At 50.4% G+C, this 25,649-nt stretch overlaps 13 protein-coding genes across 13 annotated transcripts; 6 read left to right on the plus strand and 7 right to left on the minus strand.

Moving 5' to 3' along the window:
- Positions 1-269: 269 nt before the first annotated feature.
- N7508_006360 (cation efflux family protein family) lies at positions 270-1,706 on the minus strand (the record flags this gene model as incomplete). Its single annotated transcript, XM_058464426.1, has 2 exons — positions 270-1,340; positions 1,392-1,706. 2 exons carry the CDS (start codon positions 1,704-1,706, stop codon positions 270-272), a joined length of 1,386 nt encoding a protein of 461 aa, XP_058318279.1.
- A 354-nt stretch (positions 1,707-2,060) lies between these two features.
- On the minus strand, positions 2,061-3,713 carry N7508_006361 (glutamine synthetase family protein; the record flags this gene model as incomplete). Its single annotated transcript, XM_058464427.1, has 5 exons — positions 2,061-2,091; positions 2,147-2,827; positions 2,880-2,932; positions 2,980-3,242; positions 3,293-3,713. The coding sequence occupies 5 exons, from the start codon at positions 3,711-3,713 to the stop codon at positions 2,061-2,063; spliced, it is 1,449 nt and encodes a 482-aa protein (XP_058318280.1).
- Positions 3,714-4,084: 371 nt separating this feature from the next.
- On the plus strand, positions 4,085-4,951 carry N7508_006362 (type 1 glutamine amidotransferase; the record flags this gene model as incomplete). The annotated part of the gene is made up of 3 exons (XM_058464428.1): positions 4,085-4,313; positions 4,370-4,593; positions 4,646-4,951. 3 exons carry the CDS (start codon positions 4,085-4,087, stop codon positions 4,949-4,951), a joined length of 759 nt encoding a protein of 252 aa, XP_058318281.1.
- A 177-nt stretch (positions 4,952-5,128) lies between these two features.
- N7508_006363 (aldehyde dehydrogenase family protein) lies at positions 5,129-6,701 on the plus strand (the record flags this gene model as incomplete). Its single annotated transcript, XM_058464429.1, has 4 exons — positions 5,129-5,530; positions 5,585-6,057; positions 6,106-6,529; positions 6,588-6,701. The coding sequence occupies 4 exons, from the start codon at positions 5,129-5,131 to the stop codon at positions 6,699-6,701; spliced, it is 1,413 nt and encodes a 470-aa protein (XP_058318282.1).
- A 752-nt stretch (positions 6,702-7,453) lies between these two features.
- On the plus strand, positions 7,454-8,434 carry N7508_006364 (oxidoreductase, short-chain dehydrogenase/reductase family; the record flags this gene model as incomplete). The annotated part of the gene is made up of 3 exons (XM_058464430.1): positions 7,454-7,503; positions 7,566-8,114; positions 8,194-8,434. 3 exons carry the CDS (start codon positions 7,454-7,456, stop codon positions 8,432-8,434), a joined length of 840 nt encoding a protein of 279 aa, XP_058318283.1.
- A 75-nt stretch (positions 8,435-8,509) lies between these two features.
- Positions 8,510-10,157, minus strand: N7508_006365 (Zn(II)2Cys6 transcription factor; the record flags this gene model as incomplete). Its single annotated transcript, XM_058464431.1, has 2 exons — positions 8,510-9,337; positions 9,384-10,157. 2 exons carry the CDS (start codon positions 10,155-10,157, stop codon positions 8,510-8,512), a joined length of 1,602 nt encoding a protein of 533 aa, XP_058318284.1.
- Positions 10,158-10,261: 104 nt separating this feature from the next.
- Positions 10,262-11,761, minus strand: N7508_006366 (uncharacterized protein; the record flags this gene model as incomplete). The annotated part of the gene is made up of 1 exon (XM_058464432.1): positions 10,262-11,761. The coding sequence occupies one exon, from the start codon at positions 11,759-11,761 to the stop codon at positions 10,262-10,264; it is 1,500 nt and encodes a 499-aa protein (XP_058318285.1).
- Positions 11,762-13,602: 1,841 nt separating this feature from the next.
- On the plus strand, positions 13,603-15,501 carry N7508_006367 (MFS transporter; the record flags this gene model as incomplete). Its single annotated transcript, XM_058464433.1, has 3 exons — positions 13,603-14,004; positions 14,053-14,442; positions 14,494-15,501. The coding sequence occupies 3 exons, from the start codon at positions 13,603-13,605 to the stop codon at positions 15,499-15,501; spliced, it is 1,800 nt and encodes a 599-aa protein (XP_058318286.1).
- Positions 15,502-16,067: 566 nt separating this feature from the next.
- On the minus strand, positions 16,068-17,429 carry N7508_006368 (putative acid phosphatase; the record flags this gene model as incomplete). The annotated part of the gene is made up of 3 exons (XM_058464434.1): positions 16,068-16,103; positions 16,158-17,180; positions 17,238-17,429. 3 exons carry the CDS (start codon positions 17,427-17,429, stop codon positions 16,068-16,070), a joined length of 1,251 nt encoding a protein of 416 aa, XP_058318287.1.
- A 2,739-nt stretch (positions 17,430-20,168) lies between these two features.
- Positions 20,169-21,418, minus strand: erg6 (sterol 24-C-methyltransferase; the record flags this gene model as incomplete). Its single annotated transcript, XM_058464435.1, has 3 exons — positions 20,169-21,063; positions 21,122-21,156; positions 21,215-21,418. The coding sequence occupies 3 exons, from the start codon at positions 21,416-21,418 to the stop codon at positions 20,169-20,171; spliced, it is 1,134 nt and encodes a 377-aa protein (XP_058318288.1).
- Positions 21,419-21,810: 392 nt separating this feature from the next.
- slt11 (Pre-mRNA-splicing factor ECM2) lies at positions 21,811-23,020 on the plus strand (the record flags this gene model as incomplete). The annotated part of the gene is made up of 2 exons (XM_058464436.1): positions 21,811-21,948; positions 22,010-23,020. The coding sequence occupies 2 exons, from the start codon at positions 21,811-21,813 to the stop codon at positions 23,018-23,020; spliced, it is 1,149 nt and encodes a 382-aa protein (XP_058318289.1).
- A 343-nt stretch (positions 23,021-23,363) lies between these two features.
- N7508_006371 (LYR motif-containing protein) lies at positions 23,364-23,850 on the minus strand (the record flags this gene model as incomplete). Its single annotated transcript, XM_058464437.1, has 3 exons — positions 23,364-23,458; positions 23,531-23,707; positions 23,775-23,850. The coding sequence occupies 3 exons, from the start codon at positions 23,848-23,850 to the stop codon at positions 23,364-23,366; spliced, it is 348 nt and encodes a 115-aa protein (XP_058318290.1).
- A 225-nt stretch (positions 23,851-24,075) lies between these two features.
- N7508_006372 (putative ribosome associated DnaJ chaperone Zuotin) lies at positions 24,076-25,533 on the plus strand (the record flags this gene model as incomplete). The annotated part of the gene is made up of 3 exons (XM_058464438.1): positions 24,076-24,228; positions 24,284-24,424; positions 24,487-25,533. 3 exons carry the CDS (start codon positions 24,076-24,078, stop codon positions 25,531-25,533), a joined length of 1,341 nt encoding a protein of 446 aa, XP_058318291.1.
- Positions 25,534-25,649: the final 116 nt, after the last annotated feature.

The raw sequence follows: 25,649 nt of genomic DNA on the forward strand, positions 1-25,649 counted from the left end.
TGTTTGCTGCCTCTCCCGAAGGCGAATTGTGTCACCAGTTTCTCCCCTGATGGCTGCGCAGTTCGAAGATACCCCCCGCATGAGATATAATGATATGATACTGCCGTGGAATTTTAGAAAAAAAAAATATAGGAAAACACTAATCCGAGGCCGCGTCAATGATCAAGGTTGAGTACTGCATGTAATGGTTCATAATATACAGGAGCATGTTGTAGCATAAGTAATCCGAACAAAAGTAGTTGCCATGAGAAAAAGGAAACAAAAAACAATCATGCACGCTCAATAGTGAATTGCAAAGAAACCTCCCATTTCTGGCCACCAGTGCCATACCCACCACCAAGTCTGTTCCTGATCAAGCTGGAGATCTTCTCACGCAGCCGAGCGAGATTCTCCTCAGTGCCAGTAACCCGCAGCTTAAGATTAGCCATGCATAGCCCGTAATGGACCTGCCAAAAACGGGCATCATCGATACCAAATACAGCTGGATCGGCTTCGATATCCTTCATCACATCCGAGACCCCTGGACCTGAATAGGACATCAGAAGCATAGAGCCAAGAGTCTTCACCAAGCGCACTCCCATGAAACACATTGAGAGTGCGATCGTTCCGGATAAGAGCTTATCGAGCCAATCATATATCCGGATCGAGACCAGAGGCAACAACAACAGCAGTGCTGAGCATGAAAGAGTCAAGAAATGAGACGGGTTGCTCAGGACGGATGGCAGGGACTCAATGTATGCAAAGCGCATCGCCTTACCAATGCGAGCATGATTCTTAAGTCCAATTGCCGAGACGAGCGTGGAAGAGATCGCCAAAACAGCGGTGATATCCACACTACCCAGCGAAACACGATCATGCTCATGCGAATGGTGAGGCTCATGACCAGCCTTCTCGAGGAAATGCTGCAGGTTATGCGAGATAAGATCCAACCCCATAAACAGGAGGAGAACGCACATGGCGAACCCAGCCAGGACTTCAGCACGTTCCAGGCCGAACGGGTGGCGGATACTTGATCTCTTCCACACTTCGAAATTACCCAACACATCCACTGCAACGCATAGCATAGCTCCGAGTGAATCGAATAGGATCAAGTGTGATAATGCTGTCATAGCCAGGGAGCCGTGGGCCGTCCAGAGTGTGTACGCCGCGACGAACATGTGGCAGATACTCCACCAGAAGCGGGTCTTTTGATCCTTTGACATGCTAGCTCGGCATTCTTTCAGTGTTGGCATCGGAAGGGAGTTTGGGAGGGCTAGGGGCGCGCGAGGTGGAGGCTCGAGGAAGATCTGATGCGAGATGCTACTGTGCTTGTACTTGTGGCCGCGACGTTGTCCAATGTTCTGAATGATCAGTACTTCGTTTCCAGATTGATGGAATGAAATTGGACCCACCGATTTCACCACTGGACTCTTGGCCATAACAGTAGTATTGAAATTAAACGGCCCCGCCGCGGTCATGTCGCCCGAGCCGTTTTCACTCGGTGACACTGCATCTTCGGGCGCCGGGCTCAAATTGAAAGAAGATTTCGTAGGGCTCAATCGGTCTTTGCTCCCGATGTCCATTATGCCCTTTGGGAATGAGGCTTTGAGTGGCGATAGGGAATCGCGATCGATGGGTATCCCTGAGTTGACCTCCGAGGCATGTTGATCATCCGCTGGCGGGGTGGGGGTGCGCGGGGGAATTGGGAGAGGGAGGTTCGAAGCCATCGCGCTGGCTTTGCGAACAGGGATTTGTTATGTGATAGCTGCTATGTACACATGTGGAAGGAGGATGAACCCCCCAGATGATCCCTGGTGTTTCTGTCGATCCCATCACGTGAGGTGTCTAAATATTTAGCGCGTTCCCCTATCTATACACTGTTTCATTGGTTTATGAGCTTGTCGAGCTGGATTTTATTAGATTCAGAGAAATTGAATACTGGAAACTCATAGGTTTGTAATATCATGCAGACCATCTCGCCGGGCTATTTCATAAGCCTGCACAGGCCATTTTACAAGATTTCGGGCGCAGAATATGCACGAATTGACAGAACTCCACTGGTTGTGGTATAAAATACAGATCTAAACTATTTCAATGTACCGCTTGATCTCCCTATAAATATGTTAGCATTGCATCAGTAAGCACCGCGCCTTTTCTTTTGACTTACCAATCAGTGACAGCCTCCCTCCATTGACCCAGCTCATGCTGTCTCGTAGCAGTGAAGAAGTCCACAAACTCAGAATCGAGGATCTCACGAGCAATACTGTTAGGCGCGGAGAACCGATCTAAAGCCTTGTCCAAAGTGTTGGGCAGTAGTTCAGGACGAGAGTCACCTGCTTTGCGCGCTGACATTGGCGGGACATTGATCTCAAGCTTCTTTTGCACACCCCTCCAGCCAGCTGCGAGGATGACACTGAGAGCGTAGTGAGGATGTAAGTCGGCACCTGGGATACGGACTTCAAAACGTGTGGCACCGGCCTTGCAGACTGGCGGTGTGATCAGACGAATGGAGGCAATTCGGTCCTCGAGTCCCCAGCTGATGTGTACTGGTGCCCAGTAGTTTTCGACGAGACGCTTGTATGAGTTGACAGTAGGGGCAAATAGAGGCATGATATCAGGGAGGGCTTCGAGGAGTCCGGCAAGAAAGTGGCGTCCTGTATCGGAGAGGTGGGCAATGTCTGACCATTGGGGGTTTTCCTCGGGAGTCTCGCGAGCGAAGAGGTTCTTACCCTCCTTGTCGGCGAGGGAAATGTGGATATGTCCTGAGCTTCCGGGCATGCCATGCATAGGCTTAGCCATGAAGCAGGGTGTGACACCGTGATCCATTCCCAACGACTTAGTGAGAAGCCTGTATGTTGTTAGTTACGAGAGAAATATATGATTGGGTTGGTGGCACCGACTTGAACATTGCGACCTTGTCTGCCATCTCACTAATTTCAGTAACCTTCAGGGCCTGTGAAATGTCAGAAATATCTCTTATAATTTGAAAGGGCAACGTACAGCTTCGTACACACCGGGCCCGCCCTCAGTGTGCCATCCTTCAATACCGCAATTGATTTGCGCAGCAGTGTTGAAAATATCATAAAAGTACTTCTTGTTGGCAACAGGTCGTGTTGAGCTGTAGCAGAACATGCCAGCTGTGATGGGTCGGAGGGCACTAGGGGCGTTCTTCTCCAGGAAGGAAGCCAGGTTGGGGTGGTTGGAGCCGGCGCTGCCGTATCCGTCTTCGGAGGGAGTCTGGAAGTTCATGAACTCGAGTTCAACTGTTTCGAGTTAGAAAAGCTCTATTAAACACGACGCTGTTGCATCTCACCTCCAGCCAAAGCCTGAATTCCCTCGCCTCCAAGTCGATCGCACAGACTCCTCAACATACTCCGCCCATCAGCCAAGACTGGGTCAGTATCATTGAGGAAGCGCACAAGGAAGAATGGAATATTCTCCTCCCATGGCAGACGGCGGAAAGACTGCAGATCTGGAATGGCGAGGAAGTCAGCATAACCTGACTCTGGGGGCGCGACGCGTGCTTCGGTTGTCCACATCATGTCGTGCATATCCCAACCAAAGAGGGCTGAGCTAAAGCCAAAGCCCTTCTCTGCGATCCCGAGGAACTTCTCCTTGGCCATGACCTTGCCGCGGAGGACACCATCGCTGTCAATGCCGGCGACCTTGACCTTGATGTCGTCCGCCAGGAGGGTGGGGAGGGATTCAACAGTAATCATGGCGGGTGTTATCATTATGAGGACTTGTGAGAATCGAGTGAAGAAAACTGAACGGAAACAGATCTCCCACTGGCCACCACGGCTCTATTATACAATTGCGCGAATTGCGGGCTATTGGGGAAGCTGCGGGTCTAGCTTGTGGTCGTCATTAATGCCGCGCATCTTGCGACGATAATCCCGCGGTGTACAAAGCGCGCACCATATCGCGCAACCTAGCGATCTGCGATGAAGCTATGGCCGTCGGAAGTTGCTGCGACGGAGTTGCTCCGCGGTCCGCGCTGTAGATTTGGGGTAGCGCGCTTATCGTAGCGTTATCGGTCAAGTATACAATGGACTTGAACAGATTCCACGCTTTACTTGATCATTACAGTCACTATTCAGACACCATGTCGAGCAGTCTTCGCATCGCAGTTCTCGTTTGCGACACGCCAGTTCAGCCAGTCCTTGAAAAGTATGGCGACTACTATGCTATCTTCCAAGGTCTATTGAAGCAGGGCTTCCAAGATTTGGAGTTGCCAGAGGAACTCGATGTCCAATTCAGCGGTTACCATGTCGTGGAAAATCCTCAGTTCCCTGAGCTGCACGACTACGATGCAGTGCTCATGACTGGAAGCAGTGAGCTCTCCCAACAAATCCATGGGGACTACAACCTCAACTGACTTTTATACTAGAACATGATGCCTGGAGCAATGCTGACTGGATTGTCAACTTAACGAGCTACGTGAAGAAGGCGTTTGAAGCAAAGAAGCCCATAGTTGGCATCTGCTTTGGACACCAGATTCTAGCACGAGCACTCGGAGCCAAAGTGGGAAGAAATGAAACTGGATGGGAACTTTCGGTGGAGGGGCTTGATTTGACCGATGAGGGGAAGGAACTGTTTGGAAAGGACAAACTGGTACGGGAGAACTACCCTCTAATGCTATGGCCTCATATCTGACTGAACATAGTCCATCCAACAAATGCATCGCGATATTGTCTTCCACGTCCCAGCCGGCTGCAGCAATCTTGCGACAAGTCCGATTTGCGGAGTTCAGGGCATTTACATGCCGCAGCGAGCATTATCTGTGCAGGGGCATCCTGAGTTTCATGAAGGAATCATGACTCCTTTGCTAGAGTTGAGACATCAAAGCGGGTTATTCAATGATCAATTGTATAAGGATGGGTTGTCGCGCGCGGGGAATCCCCATGATGGGCGGTTGATAGCGAAGACAATGGTCAAGTTCATTGTGGAAGCGCAGAGTAGCAAGTCATAAGCAAATCAGATATTATTTACATCCACGATAAATTACCAAGTCAAGTCCCGATCCTGATAGATGAAGAGTCGGATCTACAGCCTATGTGGGCAGCCCAAGACCGCGGTACGACCTCCGCGCTATAAAGCCCACCACGCCCACCATCCATTCTTTCCACTCTCCAACTTCCACCTCACCATGTCTAACCAAATCCGCACCATTTCTCCTTCCACAAACGAGGTCATCTTCGACCAGCCTGGCACTTCTCTTGAAGAAGCCCTCCAAGTCGCCGCAGACTCCAAGGAAGCCTTTGAATCGTGGCGTACCTCATCATTGGATGACAGAAAGAGCATCGTGAAGCGCGCATTGGATATCGTCGCAAAGAACCTCGATGGACTGTCTAAAGACCTCACCACCCAAATGGGCCGGCCAATCAGGTACTGCGCAGCGGAGATCAAGACAATGGGTCTCCGCGCTGAGTACTTAATGGACATCGCCGAAGAGAGTCTTTCTGATCTACCTGGTCGGCCTGAAGCTGGCTTCCGGCGCATGGTCAAGCGTGTTCCCGTTGGACCGGTCTTCATTGCAGGTACTTGGAATGTGAGCCAATCCTACGTTGCAAAGACTGGATTTATAGCTAATTAGATTTGATAGTACCCCTTCTTGACGACTATCAGTGCGCTCGTACCTGCACTTTTGGCTGGTAACAGTGTCATCTTCAGGCCTTCGCCTCAGACCCCACTATTCGGAAACCGAATGCTGGAGATTTTTACAGAGGCCGGACTTCCATCCAACGTTCTCCAGGTTATTCATATTGGAAACCTGGATGTTCTGGATCAAGTTGTACAGATCCCTCAAATCCAGTCTGTTTCTTTTACCGGGTCGACCGCAGGCGGTATCAGATTGAGAGAGGCAACTACCCGCCACATCAAGCCTGTTAATCTCGAGCTTGGCGGAAACGACGCTGCCTATGTTCGCGAGGATGTCGACGTTAAGAATGTTGCAGAGAACCTCGTCGATGGTGCAGTTTTTAACTCTGGACAGAGCTGCTGTTCCATTGAGCGGGTCTATGTGCACGAGAAGATTTACGATGCCTTTGTCACTGCTGTGCAGGAAGAGTTGAAATCGTGAGTATGATAAGCCTCGAGGAGGAATAATGCTTACATGGAACACAGTTACAAACTTGGCGACCCCCATGACCAGAGCACAACCACTGGTCCTGTCATCTCAGCCCAAGCTGTTAAGAACATTGGTGCCCACGTCAAGGATGCTCTGGACAAGGGAGCTATTGACTCGACACCTGAAAATGCTAGCTTCCAGGTGACCAGCAACCCTCAAACACGGAAAGGAAACTTCGTCGCACCAGTTGTGCTGACTAATGTCAACCACACCATGCGCACTATGAAAGAGGAGACCTTTGGTCCTGTTATGCCTATTATGAAGGTATTCGGCGACGACGAAGCTGTCGCTCTGATGAATGACAGTGACTATGGTTTGACCGCCAGTGTCTGGACAAAGGATATGACTCGAGGAGAAGAGTTGCTTGAGCGCCTTGAGGCCGGTACAGTGTTTATTAACCGCTGTGATTATCCATCTCCGGTAAGAGACTGCAATTGATGCCTATAAACTATATTTCAAAGCTAATACGTGAATATAGGACCTCGCTTGGACCGGTTGGAAGCAATCGGGCTTGGGATGCACTCTTGGGCCCCGGGGCTACGATGGATTCACCAAGCTGAAGAGCTACCACATGAAAGATGCCTCTGCTTGAATAGGGATTTCTTAAGATGGTTAGCTGTATACCTGGAGTCACTATTCAAATCAATGTAATGAGTCACGTATGTTCTTGCAATATCTTCATAAAACTATCCAAAATGCCCCTCACGTGCCTCTATTGTACCCCATACCGGCCACGAATATACTGAGACGCTAGTCATCATAGAACCAACTTCTTGGTAGCTACCCATTAACCCCACAGAAACACACAAAACCACCCAACACATATCTATTACCTTACAGCTCCTCCAGCTATCCCTGGCTATACAGCATGCCCCTCCACCCCACCAATAAGAACCGGCCCCACAACGCGGTCCGCAGCCGCGCAGCCCTAGACCGCGCAGCAGATAGCGCGCCTATGGAGTAAAGCTGCCCCAGAAACAATTTATGCCGCTAAGACAATTTACCTAACAGCTAATGAAGCTACCCCTCAACCCCGCAGCGCGTGTACAAAACATGTAGCTCACCGCGCCGTCGGATATCGCGTGGGTCAGACAGAGCGCGATGGAGATTCGGGCAAGAATCCGAGACCGCGGTTTTGTGAAGAACGAACCCGTGATATTATCGGGTTTCATAGCGAGGGTCTTGTGATACCGTGTGGTTATCTGGTTGGATTGGGATGTGGGGTGTAGATTGGGAAGCTATAAATTTAAGGAATGGGGGCTCTTCGGTCTTTTTTTCTTCTTGTCCTTGTCAATTTTCGTACTCTTTCAATCTAAAATCTATACTATCACCCTAAACATCAAAATGGTTGGCAGACTCGAAGGCAAGAACGCCATTGTCACCGGCGCAGCTGGGTACGTATAACCTCACCTTCCACACTTCACACCAAACCGGGCTAAGAAAATTCCCAAAACAGCGGCATCGGCCTGGAAACAACAATCCTCATGCTCCGCGAAGGCGCCTCGGTCCTAATGACAGACATAAATGAAACCACCCTCACAAGCGCCCTCGAAAAAGTCAACAAGATCATCCCCTCCACCTCCCGCACCGGCAAAGTCGAAACCAAAGCAGTAGATGTATCCCAAGAATCCCAAATCGAAGCCGCAATCGCCCACCTCGACTCCTGGGGCGGGCTAGACGTGATCTTCAACAACGCAGGCATCATGCACCCCAAGGACGGCGACGCCGAGGAGTGCCCGGAAGATATCTGGGACCGCACGATGAACATCAATGTCAAGGGCGTGTGGTTCGGGTCGAAACATGCCGTGCGCGCATTCCGACGCCATGGCAAGAAGAGAGCTTCTGTTATTAATACTGCTAGTATGGTTGCGCTTGTTGGGGCTGCTACGCCGCAGTTGGCGTATACTGCTAGTAAGGGGGCCGTTCTTGCTATGACGCGTGAGCTGGCTATTGTTCATGCTCGGGAGGGATTCAGGTTCAATTCGCTTTGTCCGGCGCCGCTTAAGTATGCTTTTCACCCTCTGGACTTTTGCCTGGTGGGATAGTTTGACTGACGTTTTTTTTTTTTCTTTTCTTTTTTTCAGCACGCCTCTTTTGCAGGATTGGCTTGGTGATGATAAGGAGAAGCGGTTCCGTCGTGAGGTTCACTTCCCCAGTGGACGGTTTGGAGAGGCTATTGAGCAGGCTCATGCCGTTATCTTCCTTGCTAGTGATGAGAGCAGCTTTGTCAATGCTACCGACTTTGTTGTCGATGGCGGCTTGACCAAGGCTTATGTTACACCTGAGGGACCTGCGACGGAGGCACCGAGGAACTTGGCTTCGTGATAGATCATGGTCGATATATTTGGAATGCGCTTTGCTAGTTTGTACATAATATAAGTAACAGAATGACGATCAACATCATGCGAAGGAAATCCAAATTTGATTTTGCTGCATTGCCCGGCAAATATTCCATGGCCCGGCTTCGGACATTGGTAGTAGCCACATTGCTTCGAGGAGGAGTAGTGTGCGATGCATATTTCCAAGACCGAATGCTTCAGTCATGGCAGTTAACCGCGCTCTGAGTTGGGCTTGTTGGTCTGGAGTGACGAGACATGAACCCACCACGGCGATAGGCCAACAGAGGCCGGAGTTAATCCGTTCGTTGGGTGAGAGCTCGCTCAGGTATGACATTGCTTCTGTGACTGCATTGTCAAGCAAACCTCTATAGATTCCATCAGGCGTATGTCGGAATCCCTCAAGCGATGTGTATAAATAGATGAGAATAGCCTGTTGGAAAATCAAGCCAGCAACATGGACCTCCGGCCCGACGGAAGGATAAGGCGACCAGCGCAAAACCTGGGCTTGGATAGAGGCGAACATGGCGAAATCATCAGCTGTAGGAACAGGGGCTTGCGCGTCGTCCATGATCCACTGTCGGCCAAGATCGAAAATGCATGGGATCAGCAGTAGTAGTTCCAGCCAGCAGCCGCAAAGATTGCCCACGTATTGAGTGCGCAGGAGTTCGCGCGATCGCTCTTCCAGGTCGAGGTTCAGGAAGAGTTGGCCACTGTACCGTGCATCGATTGAGATCATGCTCACGGTCGCGGTGTAGGTGTAATATTCGATGACGAAATCTTTTAAGTCTCGCGGAACGGCTGAGTCGCTCTGCGCAAGTAATTTGACCAGTAATGAGTTTGCCGCGGAGAGATGGTCGAAAATCGTCCCGTTCATGTCTCCTTTTGCTGTCTGTTCCTCATCAGCTCAGTCAATAACTTCGCAGGAGAGTTCTTACCTCAGTAAAACACATCAAAAGCGCCCCCACAAGGAGCATCAATGGGTTTGATTCTTTGCCATCAATAAAGTCGGTAACTCCCCGACGGAAATGCTGTAAAGCCTTGGTATAGTGACTGTGGGCAATAGTGTCAGACTCATCTCGCGATCGAAACGCGCGGTGAGCGGCACTCTGCGTAATGACCAACTGCAAAAGCAAATCGCTTGAAAATGCAAGCGGAACAATCTGCACAAGGAATGGATTTATAGGCGTTGAGCCATTCGCCATACAGTCGGCTGTGGTGGCCAAGTAATGACTGAGAAGCTGATAAGACTCGGCATCGTAACCGGGCAACATGGACAGACTGCGCGGCAACACATGTCGCATCGAGAAAGCCGACACAAGTGAATCCCCGGCAGGAGTTACTGAGACCGGGCGTGGAGGGCTGGTTTCAACAGGCAACGGGGACTCAACCGGGTGGTCGGCGTCAGCACTGGCAGACTGGGCGCTCGACGAGACGGATCCCGCTCGCGACGAGGGACTTCTCCCAGCTAAGATCCGATCAGGGGACTCAATGCTTTGCAAAGGACTCGGTCGGCGCTGTGATGTTGGCGAGTTGGCATCATTTGGCGCGGAATCTCGTCTGCCGGGCACATTGGCAGGCCACGAGCAGTCTAAGTGGTTCCGTTGACAGCCGCCACATATTGGGCGTGATTCATCGCATTTCTTCTTTCGTCGTCGACAGGTCCAACACCCTGTACGCACTCGAACTATTCGCTGTACACGGTCCGGCATGGGAGATGTGAGAGGGAAACGGCAGATAACCAAATGTGGGGTACAACGCCCGGGGGCAACTTAGGTTTCGATTGGGGGTATAAGGGGCATTTATCTTCAACTAATTACAGCATTTCAATCACTAGGTCATTACATCTTGTCACAAAGTCCTTTGCGTCGTTTCCATCGTGCCAGGCATCGTTAAATGCCGCACTTAACGACATACGACCGCGGAATGTGCCCAGGAAGAGTCCAAGTCCGGTTCCGAGTTCGTCGCCCGTTACCCATGGATCGTCCAGTTCGAATTTACCATGTGTGGGGGCCAGAATGTGTTCAATCACTCCCAGACTGGCGATTGAAGCTGATGGTGCAGGGTTTGGAGGCGGAACTGGGGGATCTTCCAATCCCGGGGGATACGGGGGAGTGGAAAGATACCAATACGAGGGAACAAGACGGATATGTTCCTTGTCATCTCGCATATTCAGGTAGTAGTCTTTGACCTGCTTGACCGTTTGTACAAACTCGGCTTTCCTCTCTTCGGTTGTTGGATTGGACTTTCCGAGAGCTGGCACCGTCAAATCGATCGCAAGACTTTGCCCGGAGACAGAGTGGTAAACAGAAGCAGCATGCTGTGGCTTGTTGTACGGTTCCTTGCATTGACTGCGCTCATTGATTGGCGAGTAGCTAATGTATCTCACTCTTCGCTTCTCGTGCTCTCGCGTTTGCAAATCACGAACAATGATGGCGATTGCGGCATGGTAGACATGCGTGATGCTAGCATCTAGTTTCTTGCTCGCCGCCAAAAGTTGTTGAGTCTGCTCTTCACTGAGAGTCAGCGAGACTCGTTTGTGGTATCCTGGGACGGTCGCTCCCGATTGATGAGGGATTTGAGCAATCTCAGCCTCCTCGAGAACCGCGGTATTTCTATCCATGATACTCCTAAGCGTAGGATCTTGCTCTGGGACATCGAGATCAGGAATAGAAGCGGCTGTTTTCAACGGCGGGCTAAGATTCTTCCATTCATCACTGAACTCGGGAATGGGGAAAGTCTCTGGGCGATCAAATGCCTCAGACGCACATTTGAAAAGGTTGTCCAGGAGATGAAGCGATCCAATTCCATCAATAATTTCATGATGCGAGCGGAGTACGAGGTCAGCGCGGAAATGGCCGTCGACTGGCGCACGTTTGATAAGGAACAAGGTCGGCAGTTTAGGCACGGGGGGGTTCGAATTGCACCATTCGTGGCCCGACTGGTTATTGGAAATTACCTGGAATGTGTTTTTCAGCCAAGCTGTCTCCCCCTCGCCGCCAAAAGTTTCGTAGATCTTGTGGCATTTCTTCGCGTCGTGGTTATACTCCACCCATGATGCGATGGTGGGATGGTCGTATCGTAGTCGCAACCAAGCTATGCGCAGTGCATTGAGAACGCGAGCTTCGTTCGCATCGGAAGTAGGATCGGTTGCAATAGAGAAAGAAACATGAGCGGTCAAGGCGAAAAAGACGCGACCGCTCCCTTGGAACCGTTTTGCCAGGGTAGTATAGAACTGCTCGACCTCGTCAACATCACGTTCCCACCGTCCTGACTTGGTTTGTCGCCAGGTGAAGGGCTCATATGGTGGCTGCATGGTGTTCAAAATCTGGGGAAATTAGAAATCATGGAAAGTCGCGCGAGAGAGAGTTGGCGCCCCTTAAATCATTTATGACGCAAACACGAAGCTCAGGCGGCATCCTGGCATTCCGAGTCCCACCTACCAGGTTTCCCCGCCGGGGCTTGGCTAGGTTTGCATCCATTTGGGACAACTGAAGAGGCTTGACCGCAAAGTTTGAGTACTTATAGCTGCTGTTTGTGTTACTTTGTGAGCCTAAAAGCCACAGTGGTTTCAATTTTGTTTAGAGCTTTCGCGATAACACAGAGGTGGGCTCGCTTAGTTTCATGTTCACTTGCTAGAAATAAATGTTCTCGAAATTGTTCAAGATCATCAAATGCACCCCGCAATATTGATCGAGGTCAAAGGTAAAAGCCCCGCTGAACCCCCCGGCTGCCGGCAATGGACGGGGTAAAAGCAATATAACTCTACAATATGCACACGTCAGTCCAATGGGCATCCACAGATTTTTTTGTTTCTTTGCCTATTCGGATTGGTTCAGCAGTATCTTTCCAGGTTCCCCGCATTTCATGATATCATAGGGTACGATTCGGAACTTACCGAAATGATATGTTCGCATCCGTAGGACGCGCTTAGTCGGTTAGTATGCCTTTTCTACTTGTTAAGACTGTTTGACTTCTCATATTTCAATGTAATTAGATGATCGAATATATGACAGCCAATGTCAAAGTCTACATCGCTTAAATATGTCCTAATTATGTTAACTGTGGTCCGCTACACAACTCCGCTCCACTTGTAGTTATTTCATGGATGTAGTCCATAATCGGGATCTCCATAGCAGGTAACTTGTTGTCTCATGACAAGTGACGTTATGAACAAAGGTACAAATTACAGCACTTGTCCTTTTTTCATTGCGATCATGATTTGCCCTGATTGAAGCTAAATATGTAGTCGAATGACCTGTGACACACGTGGATATCTATATGAAGTGAACTAGACCAGAATCCTCCGCCATTGGAATCATAATAGGGCCATGAGTTATTTCACACCCCTACGTGCTTAATGCTTTATCAGTAGCACTATATACAAACACATGTCCCATATAATGGGAGACATGTTAACTCCGTCATCCACTTAATCGTTGGGCAGGGAGTCATCAAGTCAGTGGCTTCTATTCATTAGCCATGGAATGCACAACTTCCGAACACAAGGCGGCCCACACCAAAACATCAGCATCGGACGTCCGAAATCAGCGGAACATCCGACGGTACATGAGGCAGCCACCGGCGATACCAGCGGATATAAAAACCCGCCCACAAGCTTATAAAGCACCGCACCAATCAGAGGCATCCCGTTACCGGGATCATGCCTGGACCAAAAACCAAAGGAGGTAGCAAAGCATGCCGATCATCTACACGTGACTGAAACGTGACCGCGTGCCGAAAACCCGATAAATGACACCTGAGGCCTCACAGCCGTCTGCAGCCAGTTTCGTCCCACGACGGGCCAGGCCGCCAAATGCGAGGAAATTTTGTAGCATGAGAGGGGCAAACGGGTATCCTGTCGTGTCAAGCTTTGAATGTGGACGAATAGTAGTGTGCGATATTGCAACTTGGAGGTCTCCGCTTCTGTTAAGTCCTACTTATCGCCGTTGTGCAGGTTTCTTCTGGAGATTTATGCCTGGGCCCAAGTGTTTTCAGACTTTTATATAAACAGACGGTGCCTCGATGTTTGGTCCCTGTTTTTGAACTCTAGTGACTCCGTGTCGCGTGCCTTCTTCCTTTTACCACTCATAGCTGCTTTTTAATACATCCTTTTCTCTGCGAACTGTTCTTTGCTTTCCTGCATGAGGTTACATCATGTCGGAAGATAATAAAGAATCTGGCCCGGCCAGGTCTCGGTCGACTTCATTATCAAGTTCGGGGTCCGATTCACATGTATCGAGGACGAGATCGCGCTCGCGCAGTTTGGCAGGCTCCCTCAAGACGAGACTGCGGTCTTTGTCGAATCCTGGGATGGCACAGGTCGATCGGGTTTATTCAGGCAGACATATGAATGACCAGTCTGTCTATCATAGTGACGATGGATCCAACGACGAGGAATCACTCCAAGGCGAAGGGAGGCCCGATACGATACAGGAAGTGAGGAACGGCGTCGTGAACGAGCGCGATGTTGATTTGGAGAAGGGCGATGCGCAACATCCCGAGCTCGAGAAATCCAGGACGTCAAAGTCGAATAGGTCGCGAAATGATCCGACATTGGTGTGTACCCCATGCCCGACTTCTTCTATCAAATACTGACAGTCACAGGTGACCTGGGAGGGCCCTGAAGACCCGGAAAATCCGAAGAACTGGAGCACGAAGAAGAAGTGGGCAGCTACTATTACTGTCTCACTGTTCACGTTTATCTCGCCCGTTTCATCTTCGATGGTTGCGCCGGCACTCTCATCACTCGCTGCTGAATTTAACGTTACGGACCAAGTGGTCTCTCAACTCATGCTATCAATCTTTGTCCTAGCCTACGCTGTTGGTCCATTATTCCTCGGTCCTCTCTCAGAAATCTATGGCCGAACAATTGTCCTTCAACTTGCCAACCTCTTCTTTCTCGTCTTTAACATCGGATGTGCGGTGTCAAAGAACAAGGTCCAAATGATCGTTTGTCGTTTCTTCGCTGGACTAGGAGGAAGTGCTCCACTAGCTGTAAGTTTGAACCCTTCTGTAACCACTCATATACCATCTAACATCCCATAGATTGGCGGAGGCGTCCTCTCGGACTGTTTCCACGCCGAAGAGCGTGGAAAGGGCATCGCAATCTACAGTCTAGCACCACTGCTAGGCCCCGCCCTAGGCCCAATCGCCGGAGGTTTCATCGCAGAAAACACAACGTGGCGCTGGGTCTTCTACTCAACATCAATCTTAGACGGTTTGATCCAGGTAATGGGTCTCTTCTTCCTCCGCGAAAGCTACGGACCCAAAATCCTCCTCGACAGAGCAAAGCGCATCCGCAAAGAAACAGGCGACGAATCCTACCAAACAGAAGCAGAGCGACAAAAGAAGACCCTCCCACAAGTCCTCCGCGGCTCACTCATCAGACCATTTAAACTCCTTCTCACACAACCAATCGTCCAAGTCCTCGCCCTATTCATGGCATACATCTACGGCATCATGTACCTTGTCCTATCGACATTCCCCACCCTCTGGACAAGCCCAGAATATTACAACGAGTCCATCGGTATCGGCGGCTTGAACTACATCTCACTAGGTATAGGCTTCTGGCTCGGATCGCAGATCTGCGCGCCCCTCAACGATCGAATCTACCGCCGTCTCAAAGCCCGCAATGGCGGCGTTGGAAAACCTGAATTCCGCGTTCCACTCTTGTTCGTTGGTGCCTTTTTCATTCCTAGTGGACTGTTCATCTACGGCTGGACAGCGCAGGAACATTGCCATTGGATCGCGCCCAATATCGGTGCTGTGCTCTTTGGTACTGGTACCATCGTTGCGTTCCAGTGTATCCAGACTTACATGGTTGATACGTATACGCGTTTCGCGGCTAGTGCCCTTGCTGCTGGTGCATTTTTGCGGTCTTTAGCTGGGTTTGGTTTCCCGCTTTTCGCGCCATACATGTATAATGCACTGCATTATGGTTGGGGCAATAGTTTGTTAGCTTTCTTAGGCATCATCATTGGGGCTCCTGCGCCTGTGTTCCTGTGGAAGTTTGGTGAGATGTTGCGGAAGAAGAGTACTTATGCTGCTGGATAAGCTTCACATGCACTTTGGTCTGGGTTGACAGTGTTTTGCATTTGTGACTTTGCATTTTGTGAGCGTTTTTGGGTTCCGAAAAAGTTGTTACTAAGATAAATTTAATTCATAAGGGCAAATAAACCATACAACAGATGGTCTATCATATATATGCGCTCACATACTGTGCTCCTCTGCTCTAGGGCTATCCTTACGTCACGCAACACAGACGGGATCTAAATTAGTTTTTCCACTTTGTATGCCTACATATCTTGTTCGCGGTATCAAGCCCATGGTAATGAACAATCTCGCCAGCATATTTTCTGCGTTATGAATGTATGGACCATGCGTTGTCTAGAATCTTCAATTTTTCATGCAGCAATTGAGCAAGTATGGGGCCTGGTGCAGAAAACGAAATCTCGTGGATGAACATTGAATGCTGTGGGATCCTAGGATCTAAACAAAGACCAATGTAATAGTCTATCAACATGGTATTCATTCAATCTTTTTAATAACATGGATCAACTCGTGAAGATTCACAGATAAAACAGCAATGGGGCCCATCATAGGCATTAGAGATACATTATTTACTCGGTGATACCGCACTCCTTCTTACCGTGCTTCTAATAAATCGTTAGCTTATTTTCATGATCAAAGAGGAAGGACGAGAATCATACCAGAGTACGGTGGTACTTAATACCAAGGTTCAGACCAGTGGCTGAGTCATAGGGCACAGGGCTGGTGTAGTTGTAGGTAGGCTCAAGACCGTGGTAAGTCTTCTTAACGACCTTAGCAATGCCGTGGCCAGCAGAGCACTTGCCCTTGACAGTAGGGATAGCCCACTTGGAGGAGTACTCGGAGTAGTCGTTGTCAGACAGAGGGCCGGGGTAGGTCTCGTTGATGTAGGCGTTGGTGGTGTCAACTTCCCAGTTGACGTATCCGGTCTTCTCGGCAACCAGGTTGAGCAGGTTCGCACCGCAGTCCCAGCGACCGAGGGAGGGCAGACCCCAGTTAGCGGACAGGGAGGCGATGATAGAGTAGTGGGTGTAGAAGGTGTCATCAGTTGTGCCACGGAGGTGCTTGGGGATGGCGCCGCCGAGCAGGACGCTGTAGACGCGGTTGGGAACGGAGTAGTTGGCCACCTCGTCAAAGGTGAGAAGAATGAGGTTGTCCTTGAAGAAGTAGTCGTTCTTGAGCAGAGGGGAGAGGAATCGGTTGGCCCATTCACCGGCAAAGGTGATGTTGGTGTCGTGAGCATCGTTGGTCATGTTGGGGGTGATGAACATGTGCTGGGGAAGACGGTGGTGCTCAAGGTCTTCGTAGAAGGTGGTGAAATTCTTCATCTGGCGGGGACGCACGGCGTCGTTGGTGACAGAGTCGAACAGGACCAGTGGGTTGTGCTTGCGCACGTACTGGTTGGGACCGCTGAGAGGGTAGCGGAAGCCCTGGTATCCAGCGTGGGGCATGTCTTCCTGGTATTCACCCCAGGCAATGTGCTTGGTGTCGAACAGATCGGCAATGGTCGAGACATTGGCGGGGATCTGGTGGAAGTCGTCATTGTCCATGCCAAAGTTGTCACCGGCGGCAGAGGCACAGTAGTTAGGCTCCGACGGATGGGTGACAGCAAAGTAGTTGGTCAAGAGGATACCCTCCTTGGCAATGTTGGCCAAGTTCTCGTCCAGAGCGGCGGTATCATAGTCCTAGAAAATGTGAGCACGTGAACACATTCCATATACGGAATGCTGGACAGGGCATACGGTGTTCTCGAGCCAGATGTCAACGAAACGGTCAAAGGCCAAACCTTTGACGTTGGAGACAGGCGAGTAAGGCAAGACAGTCGCACGAGCGGCATCAATCTCGGCCTGAGTTGGATTCTCCTCAGTGATAGTCTTGGCCGCACCAAGGGCGAGAGCGCCGACGAAAGCGAGAAGAGTCTGCTTGGTGAACATGATGACCAGAGATTTATGAGTTGTACAGACGGTGCGATGAGACAGGAAACACAAGAGTAGATCGGGCGATTCATGCGATCTTATAGCTGTGACCTGGTAGCATTCTCGGCTGGAAGTGTTGGAAGCGAGATTTGACGGGCAATTCCGCCCTGGAATGTGAGGCACATGGACAGTTCTGTGACCACGTTCCGATCGGCGCAGGGCTCACTGGCTGCAGTTCCCCTCGATTTCTAGCCTGAAAGAGTCAAGGTCACTCAAGATGGCGGAGTGGGTGACTCTCGCATATATTGCAGTCACCTGGTTGGTCAGTTGAAGCCCCCGGCAGCCCTGGTGCCTGGGGCCGCTGTGGCACGTTGTTGGCGCCTGGGCGCTGACTGGCTGCTTGGTATTCTCCACTGTCAGCCATACAACGCGTCGCCATTAGCGATGTTAGTCCATAGGGAAAAAGAAGCTTTTAGGATCACGCAGAACCGGTGATGCCGTGGAAATTCCAAGTTTCGATTTCGGCTTTCGGGGCTTCTATTGTGCACGGACCGTCTATTGTGGCCTGAGTAACAAGGTGTACGCATCCGATATTACTCCGAACTAATGCAGTCATGCCCTGACACTGCCGCATATTTCAAGCGGTTGTCACCCGCACACAAAGCCGTAAGGCTCAATAGCCAATGCTCATTTGAGCATAGCGTTTCTACTCCAGAAGTTCTTCCTTCTCTCATATAACTCTGGTAAAAAAGTACATATTCAGAGCTTAGTTTACCGTCTACTTACCCTTTAAACCCAATAAAGAACAAAGGACAAATGTTCTTTCCATTAATGTATGTATTATTCGTATGTATTTTAGTTAATAATTTTAAAAGGACTAGTCCCATACAGTTTTGCATCTACATCACATTTTATATTAACATTCTCTATCAGTTTTAGTGTTGTATTAGGTGCAACTATATTAGGTTTCCAAAGTCATGGGTCAAAATCCTTCTCATTATTTGTACCTTCAGGTTGTCCTTTAGCTTTATTACCTTTATTAGTGTTAATTGAATTTATTTCATTTTATCTAGAAATGTTTCATTGGGATTAAGATGAGCAACTAACATATTAAGTGGTCACATGCTGTCCAGATCATCGAGCTGATCGACGTGGAGCGTTGGACGTTGATATTCAATCCTAGACATGGGATCCGTAACGATTCAAGTCCTGAAAAGCTTGAATTGGTCGATTTTGCAAAGGCATTATTGCCAGAAAGCTTGATTAGCATGTCTGCTGCGGAAGCGCAATCATCTGGCTTGACCATCGCCATTTGGCGAAGGCGTTCAACGTGTGCTGATGCGGACACATTCAGAACGCATGAACGTATTTTGTTGTCGTTTGCACAATTGTTCAAGTCGGAGCCAAGCCCATCAATGTCGATTTTAAATACCATGGTCACAAACCAGATATCCATTTTTGGTGTCTGGTCGATTTTGCTGTCATGAGTTTCGGGTGCCATGAAAGTTCTTGTCCCGGCAAAAGTTGGAGCTCCCACGTCCCTGTTGAATACACCGAAATCGGTGGGTTTGAACAGGTACACCCTTTTGGGCTTTGCTTAATACAGAATGCTAAGGCATACTTGTAATTGTCAAGTTGCTTATTTCTTTCTTATCAAAAACTATGCAATAACATTGCTAAACCACAGGCCAGGTCGTTTATCACAAGTAAGAGCTCCTGAGGGCTTAGCGGTTCCTATATATATATATTGGCTCAGCTTTCCAAAAGGGGTTTCCTACATGGCACACAACATCTACCATAACGATATTCTCAACAACATGTTCTAAGCTCTGCTAGCTTAACCGATAAGAAAGAAAGATATACTATACACAATATGAATATGGCTCAGTCGACTCTAAACACTAATACCCTCTGCACAAGCTGTGTACACCCTTTACATCCCCCCAACCTTTTTATATTCTCTGTTGAAATTGGATTGATACTGAATTGGGAAGTCTTTATGTCAAGGCCGACGAGGTTCTTCAAGTCTGCTCTTTCTCTCAATGAGTGAAAGACCCTACATCAATAAGAACCCTTCTCCTGATCTATACTCTACTTGGTAGGTCTAATGCTGATCACTAGATTCATGCCTGATGTGTCAGGTATGTATCAGGTATCAAGCCTGGATGCGCCATGAATCTCAACATTCTCTAATTGATCCTCGCGAAGGAGTCGAAATGAGCCGGAAGAGGTGAAAAAGGAGAGGACAAAGTAGAGCAAAAAACAATGCATGGAATGGTATCCTTGCTTTGCGCTTTAGTGTAAACTAGTCTAATACTTTGCCAGTGGCTATATACACAATAGGCCCTGTTTTGTCCCCTTACCGGCTGCACTGCTACGATTCAAAGCAAGGTATGCCAAAAATGAAATCTGTTGGCAGAAAAAATTAAAATGATATTAACGCAGAATATCCGTCCTTTGTTCGTTATTCTTGACTCAATGACTATTACATAGCTATCTTGACAGGTAAAAGAAACAACAGAAAGAGAAAGAAAAATCAATGATCACCATCAATCAGGAGAACGTGGCAGGTGGCTCGTTCTCTACCAATACTGGGTCAAAATTGAGCCAAGAAAAGGTGCCCCGGTGTAGTAAGAGGATGACGAGGAAGAAGGTGAAGGTGTAAAAAGATGAATGGCAGAAAAGGGACACCAGGGACGAACGTGCACGCCGTGGGTAATATTTTGTACAAAGGAATCACTAACGCCGATTGAGCATTTACTCGGGCTTCTTGCCAACCATGAGGTACATGGGGGTGAAGAGGTTCTTCTGGGCACCTTCGACCAGACAGTCACCGGCCAGAGCCAGGCTGTCAGCGGTCTTCTGGGAACCGCGGGGGAAGAGACCGATCTTCTCACCGGCACCGACGAAGCGGTGGGCGAGACCACGACCCCACCAGGTCATGCGGGCAATCGTGAAGAAGTCCCAGACTGAACCCATGTGCTTGAAGGAGCCCGCCAGCGGGTAATACCAGGGAATAGGGTCGGGACGAGCAGCCAGATCCTCGTGGTGGGTGAGGTTGAAGCCAGCGTTCTTCATAGCCTCAATACCCTCGGAGATCTTGACCATGTTGGAGATACCGTCACCCTGCTCGATACCGAGACGGATGCGGCGGTGCTCGGCATCATCGTTGTTGTAGTCGTCAGTCATGAGCCACTCGTAGACGGCGAAAGTACCACCGGGCTTCAGGACACGGAAAATCTCGCTGTAGACACCAACAAGCTCCGGGGCGTGGACGGTAGCCTCAATGGCGTAGACAGCGTCGAAGCTGTTGTCTGGGAACTTCATCTGCATGAAATCACCCTTGACGAAGGCCATCTTGTCGGAGAGACCCTGCTTCTCGGCGTAGTGGGTGGCGCGGTCGATCTGGTAGTCGTTGTTGTTCAGACCGGTAACGTGGGCACCGGTGAACTTGACCATTTCACGAGCGGGACCACCAACACCACAGCCGACATCCAGAACCTTCATGTTCTCTGTGATACCGGCCTGGAGGGCGAGGTAGTGCTCGTGGCGGGCAATGGCCTGGAGGAAAGGCTCACCGTAGGCGAAACGGCAGAAGTGGAAAGAAGAACCCCAGCCATACTCGTAGAAGTCGGTGGCCAAGTTGTAGTAGCTGGAACAAGATTATCAGTACGGAGTGTCGATCACCAGATAAGGGTTAAAAAACATACTGTCGGGTCAGGGTAGCGTATTCCGCTTTGCGGGCCTATCGCACAGCAGAAGTTAGTCACAAAGTCAATGCCTAACGATGCGCAAATCCATACCTCACGAATCTCGGGGGTCTCGTCGGCGGCAGCCTGGTTGTCCCAGTGCTTGAAATACTCGTCAACAGCAGCCTTTTGCGCAGCGGCGTCCTTGCCGCGCATGGCAGCGAAACCACCCTGGGCCTTAGCAGACTTGCCATGGAGAGCCTTGTTGAAGGCGGCGTCACGCGCGACGTCCTCACGTTCAAGGGCAGAAGGGGCCATTGTGAAGAATTGCGAAGATTAAAAGGGGTAGAAGAAGAACAAAAAAGGGTCAATTCCAAGGGAAAGACGACGGTACACCAATTGAACGGGAGGTACCAAGAAGAGAAAAGTAAATGAACTGGTAGTGAGGTAGAACGACTGGAGGAGGTAAAAGGGGGGAAATAAATACAGTCGAATCCGAAGCAACTTTTTGGCAATCACCCACGGACCCCCTGAGACCTGGGGTGGCCACACCTTTTTTGGCGGCGGAAGGTGGTAGTTCCGGTCTGTGGCGGTGCACGGGCTGGCCAGTTGCCGGGCACGTGACTGGACACCAGCCACACGCCACTTCAGAGTTGATAATCCACGCTCTCTCAGACCACCTCTCGGACTTCAACGTTATCGCTTCCGTCATGCCTCCTCAGATCAAGCATGACTTGAATCGCTCGGGATGGGAGTCTACTGACTTTCCATCTGTCTGCGAGAACTGCCTTCCAGAGAACCCTTATGTGCAGATGATTAAGGAAGATCATGGCGCAGAGTGCAAGATTGTAAGTTTTTGGTGCTTCCCTCATAGCTACCCTGGAGCTCATGCTGACTGCTTCCGGTTAGTGCACGCGGCCCTTTACCATTTTCCGGTGGAAGGCCGATCGAACCTCGCGACAAAAGCGATCCATTATCTGCCTGACATGCGCGCGCCTGAAGAACTGCTGCCAATGCTGCATGCTCGATCTTTCGTTCGGTCTGCCCATTGTCGTCCGTGATGCCGCCCTCAAAATGGTCGCCCCGGGTCCGGAAAGCTCTATCAATCGTGAATTCTACGCGCAGAACCACGAGAAGGAAATCGAAGAAGGCCGTGGCGCCATCGAAGAATATGAAAAGACGGACGACAAGGCTCGCGAGCTCTTGCGCCGTCTCGCCAACAGTGAACCATACTACCGCAAGCCACGCCGGATCGAGGGTCCTGCCGAAGTAGAAGAAGCGGAGCAGTCTACGTCCATCGAGCAACCACGAACAAACAGTCGCTATGGAAATGGACCCGGTCCGATTCGCACAAGTGAAAGCCGCGTCGGTAACCGTCTTCCAGGCCGTGGAGGTCGAGGTGGTGGCCGCGGTGGTCGCCCATTCCCCAGCACCGCACAGCTGCCGCCATCGGCTGAGGATATTCGTCCTCCCGCAGACCCCAATGTCCTTTCTCTATTTGTTACAGGTGTGGAGGACGACCTTCCCGAACATACTTTACGCACTTTTTTCAGCAAGTTTGGTCAGCTCCGATCACTCATTTGCTCTCATCGCTCCCACTGTGCTTTCATTAACTACGTTACCCGCGCCGATGCCGAAGCTGCGGCAGCCCACTGCCAGGGTAAAGCTATCATCGAAGGCTGCCCACTCCGCGTCCGCTGGGGCAAGCCCAAGTCTCTCGACAACCTGGATCGCGAAGAGAGAATCAGGAATGCGCGAGAGGGTCGCCAGACCGTGGGATCTGTTGGCAAAGGAAAGCAAGCCGACAGACGAGCTGTCGCCGCGGGAGAGAGTGCTGGCCAGGAACCACATCGGACTCACATTGTCGCACCACCACCTGGATCCGGCGAGGTCCAGTACGCCAGCATGAACGGCGACTGAACATCACAACTAAACAAAAGTCGCGAAATTTGCCATTGCTCAGAGTGAGGTTGCATGTAACTTAGGTTCGGAGCGGGCGTTATCAAGGATTGGGCTTCTTTTATGCAGATCTATGTACTTAAATCAAAAATACCCCGGGGACGCCAATGATAATAAAAGAGTCGGGTATCTTATTATACAAGTCCGGTCACTGTCCTAACTTATCTGTAGATTCATATGCCTTGTCTTCCATATAGGCAATTAGAGAATTGGCTTTTCCCAGACGACAGATAGACGTCTTGTTGGACATTTCGTAGACCGGAGATTTGGCTTGAACCACGTCTGATGACACTATATCTGTCATTCATGAGGAACAAGCCTTGTGGATCTTCACATCCTGTCCGCCAACTTTGATGGAGTCGTTATCACCGCGTTCGATCTGTTCGTGGATGTTAAGTTCTGTGGCAAGTGCTTGGTTAGCCATCAACCCCTACCCAAGGCCCTGAGTTGGAAACAAAAACATATACATACCCCACTTCGCATTCTCGTCGCCCTTCGCCCGGGACCCTTGCACGATGTTGTGGCGCAGGATGTTGGCAACCTCGATCGCATGGTTGATTTGCATGCCAGTGTCGACGGCCGGACGGCGATTCTTCTCGAAGTTCTGGCGGGCCTCTTGACGAGCAGCAAGGAGGACGGGGAGGTCGTCTACAAACAAACTGTTAGTAAATGGAACAAGTACGCCGGGACGGCGGATCATGTTTGGCAAACAAACTGTGGAAAACAACACGGGTGGCGCGGAGCACTTGGCGATAGGCGCTCTTCGCGGAAACGGCAGTAGCAGTTGACATGATGACTCGTTGGAATTCACCACAAAAGAATTATACAGAAGTGAAGTAAGCAACAAAAGGAAGAGAAGCCTGGCGCCATCCCAAGTCTCGAATCTCCGGATCGCCTCATCGCTGATTGGTCAGAAGGGCGGCAATTCGGGGCAGAAAAAAAAGGTATGCAAAAAAATCAACGCGGGACATTCAGGCACTCACACACAACTTGGGTCCATCACTATATCCTCCACAATGGCCTCTGTTCAAGTTGTAAACGCTACTCTCCCTGCCCTGCCTCAGGGCTGGGCTGGTGAGAAGGACTTTAAGACTGTTGGTGCCCTCTCTGGTGCCACTCAGCGCAACGTGGAGCCTGTTGGCCCGCACTTCCTGGCTCACGCCCGCAGAGTAAGTTCTGCCTCATTATCTGATTTAATTCTTCTGATAGTTAACAAATTTTTAGAAGCGCAACAACCGCACTTTCTCCGAGGATGAGCGTATCCAGGCCCAGCACAACGTTAAGAAGACTGAGGTCGAGGAGGATGATGACATCTCCGAGGATGAGGATCCTATGATGCTCGCCCGTGAGGCCAAGGACTGGAAGGTTCGTATTCCAACACTCCTTATAACTTTTCTTTCCGATAGATTGATTCTAACTGTTAATAGGGCCAAGATCACTACGCCGTTCTCGGTCTGTCCAAGCACCGTTACCGTGCTACCCCCGATCAGATTAAGCGTGCCCACCGCAAGAAGGTCCTTCGTCACCACCCCGACAAGAAGGCCGCCATGGGCAAGAGCGATGAGAACGACAGCTTCTTCAAGTGTATCCAGAAGGCCACCGACCTGCTTCTGGACCCCACCCGCCGTCGCCAGTTCGATTCCGTCGATGAGGCCGCCGAGGTTGAGCCTCCTACCAAGAAGCTGACCGGCAGCAAGTTCTACAAGGCCTGGGGCCCCGTCTTCGAAGCCGAGGGTCGTTTCTCTAACAAGCAGCCCGTGCCCCAGCTCGGTGATGAGAACAGCACCCAGGACCACGTTGAGACTTTCTACAACTTCTGGTACAACGTCGATAGCTGGAGGACCTTCGAGTACCTCGATGAGGATGTGCCCGATGATGGAGAGAGCCGTGACCAGAAGCGTCACGTTGAGAAGAAGAACGCCAACGCCCGCCGCAAGCGCAAGACCGAGGACACTGTTCGTCTCCGTGAGTTGGTTGACGAGTGTCTTGCTTCCGATGAGCGTATCAAGAAGTTCAAGCAGCAGGCTCGTGCCGGCAAGGACGCTAAGCGTCTCGCCAAGGAGGCCGAGATCAAGCGCCTGAAGGAGGAGAAGGAGAAGGCTAAGGCCGACGAGGAGCAGCGCAAGAAGGACGCCGAGGAGGCTGCCAAGGCTGACCGTGAGAAGAACAAGAAGGCCAAGGAGGCCGCAAAGAACGCTTCCAAGAAGAACAAGCGTATCCTCAAGAGCTCTGTCAAGGACGTCAACTACTTTGCCGCCTCCGGTGAGCCCACCGCTGCCCAGGTTGACGGTGTTCTCACCGATGTCGACCTCATCATGGGCAAGATTGATGTTGATGAGCTCGCTGTTCTCGCCGAGAAGCTCACCATCGCTGGCAAGGACGGTGCTGCTGTCAAGTCTGCCTGGGCTGGTGAGGCCAAGCGCCTTGTCGACGCTGGTAAGCTGAAGGACGGCGAGGCCAAGGCCTTCGCCTAAATTCTCTGCCTGTCATATAGATGAAGGGCAGCCTTTGGCTTTCCTGATCATGAATATTCACGCCACATAGAGTAGAAAAATGTTTGGGTCCTACTTTCAATCCATGCGATCTTTGA

The sequence above is a fragment of the Penicillium antarcticum genome, assembly GCF_028974205.1.
Source record: "Penicillium antarcticum strain IBT 31339 chromosome Unknown utg000006l_segment0_segment0, whole genome shotgun sequence".
Lineage (NCBI taxonomy): Eukaryota > Fungi > Ascomycota > Eurotiomycetes > Eurotiales > Aspergillaceae > Penicillium > Penicillium antarcticum.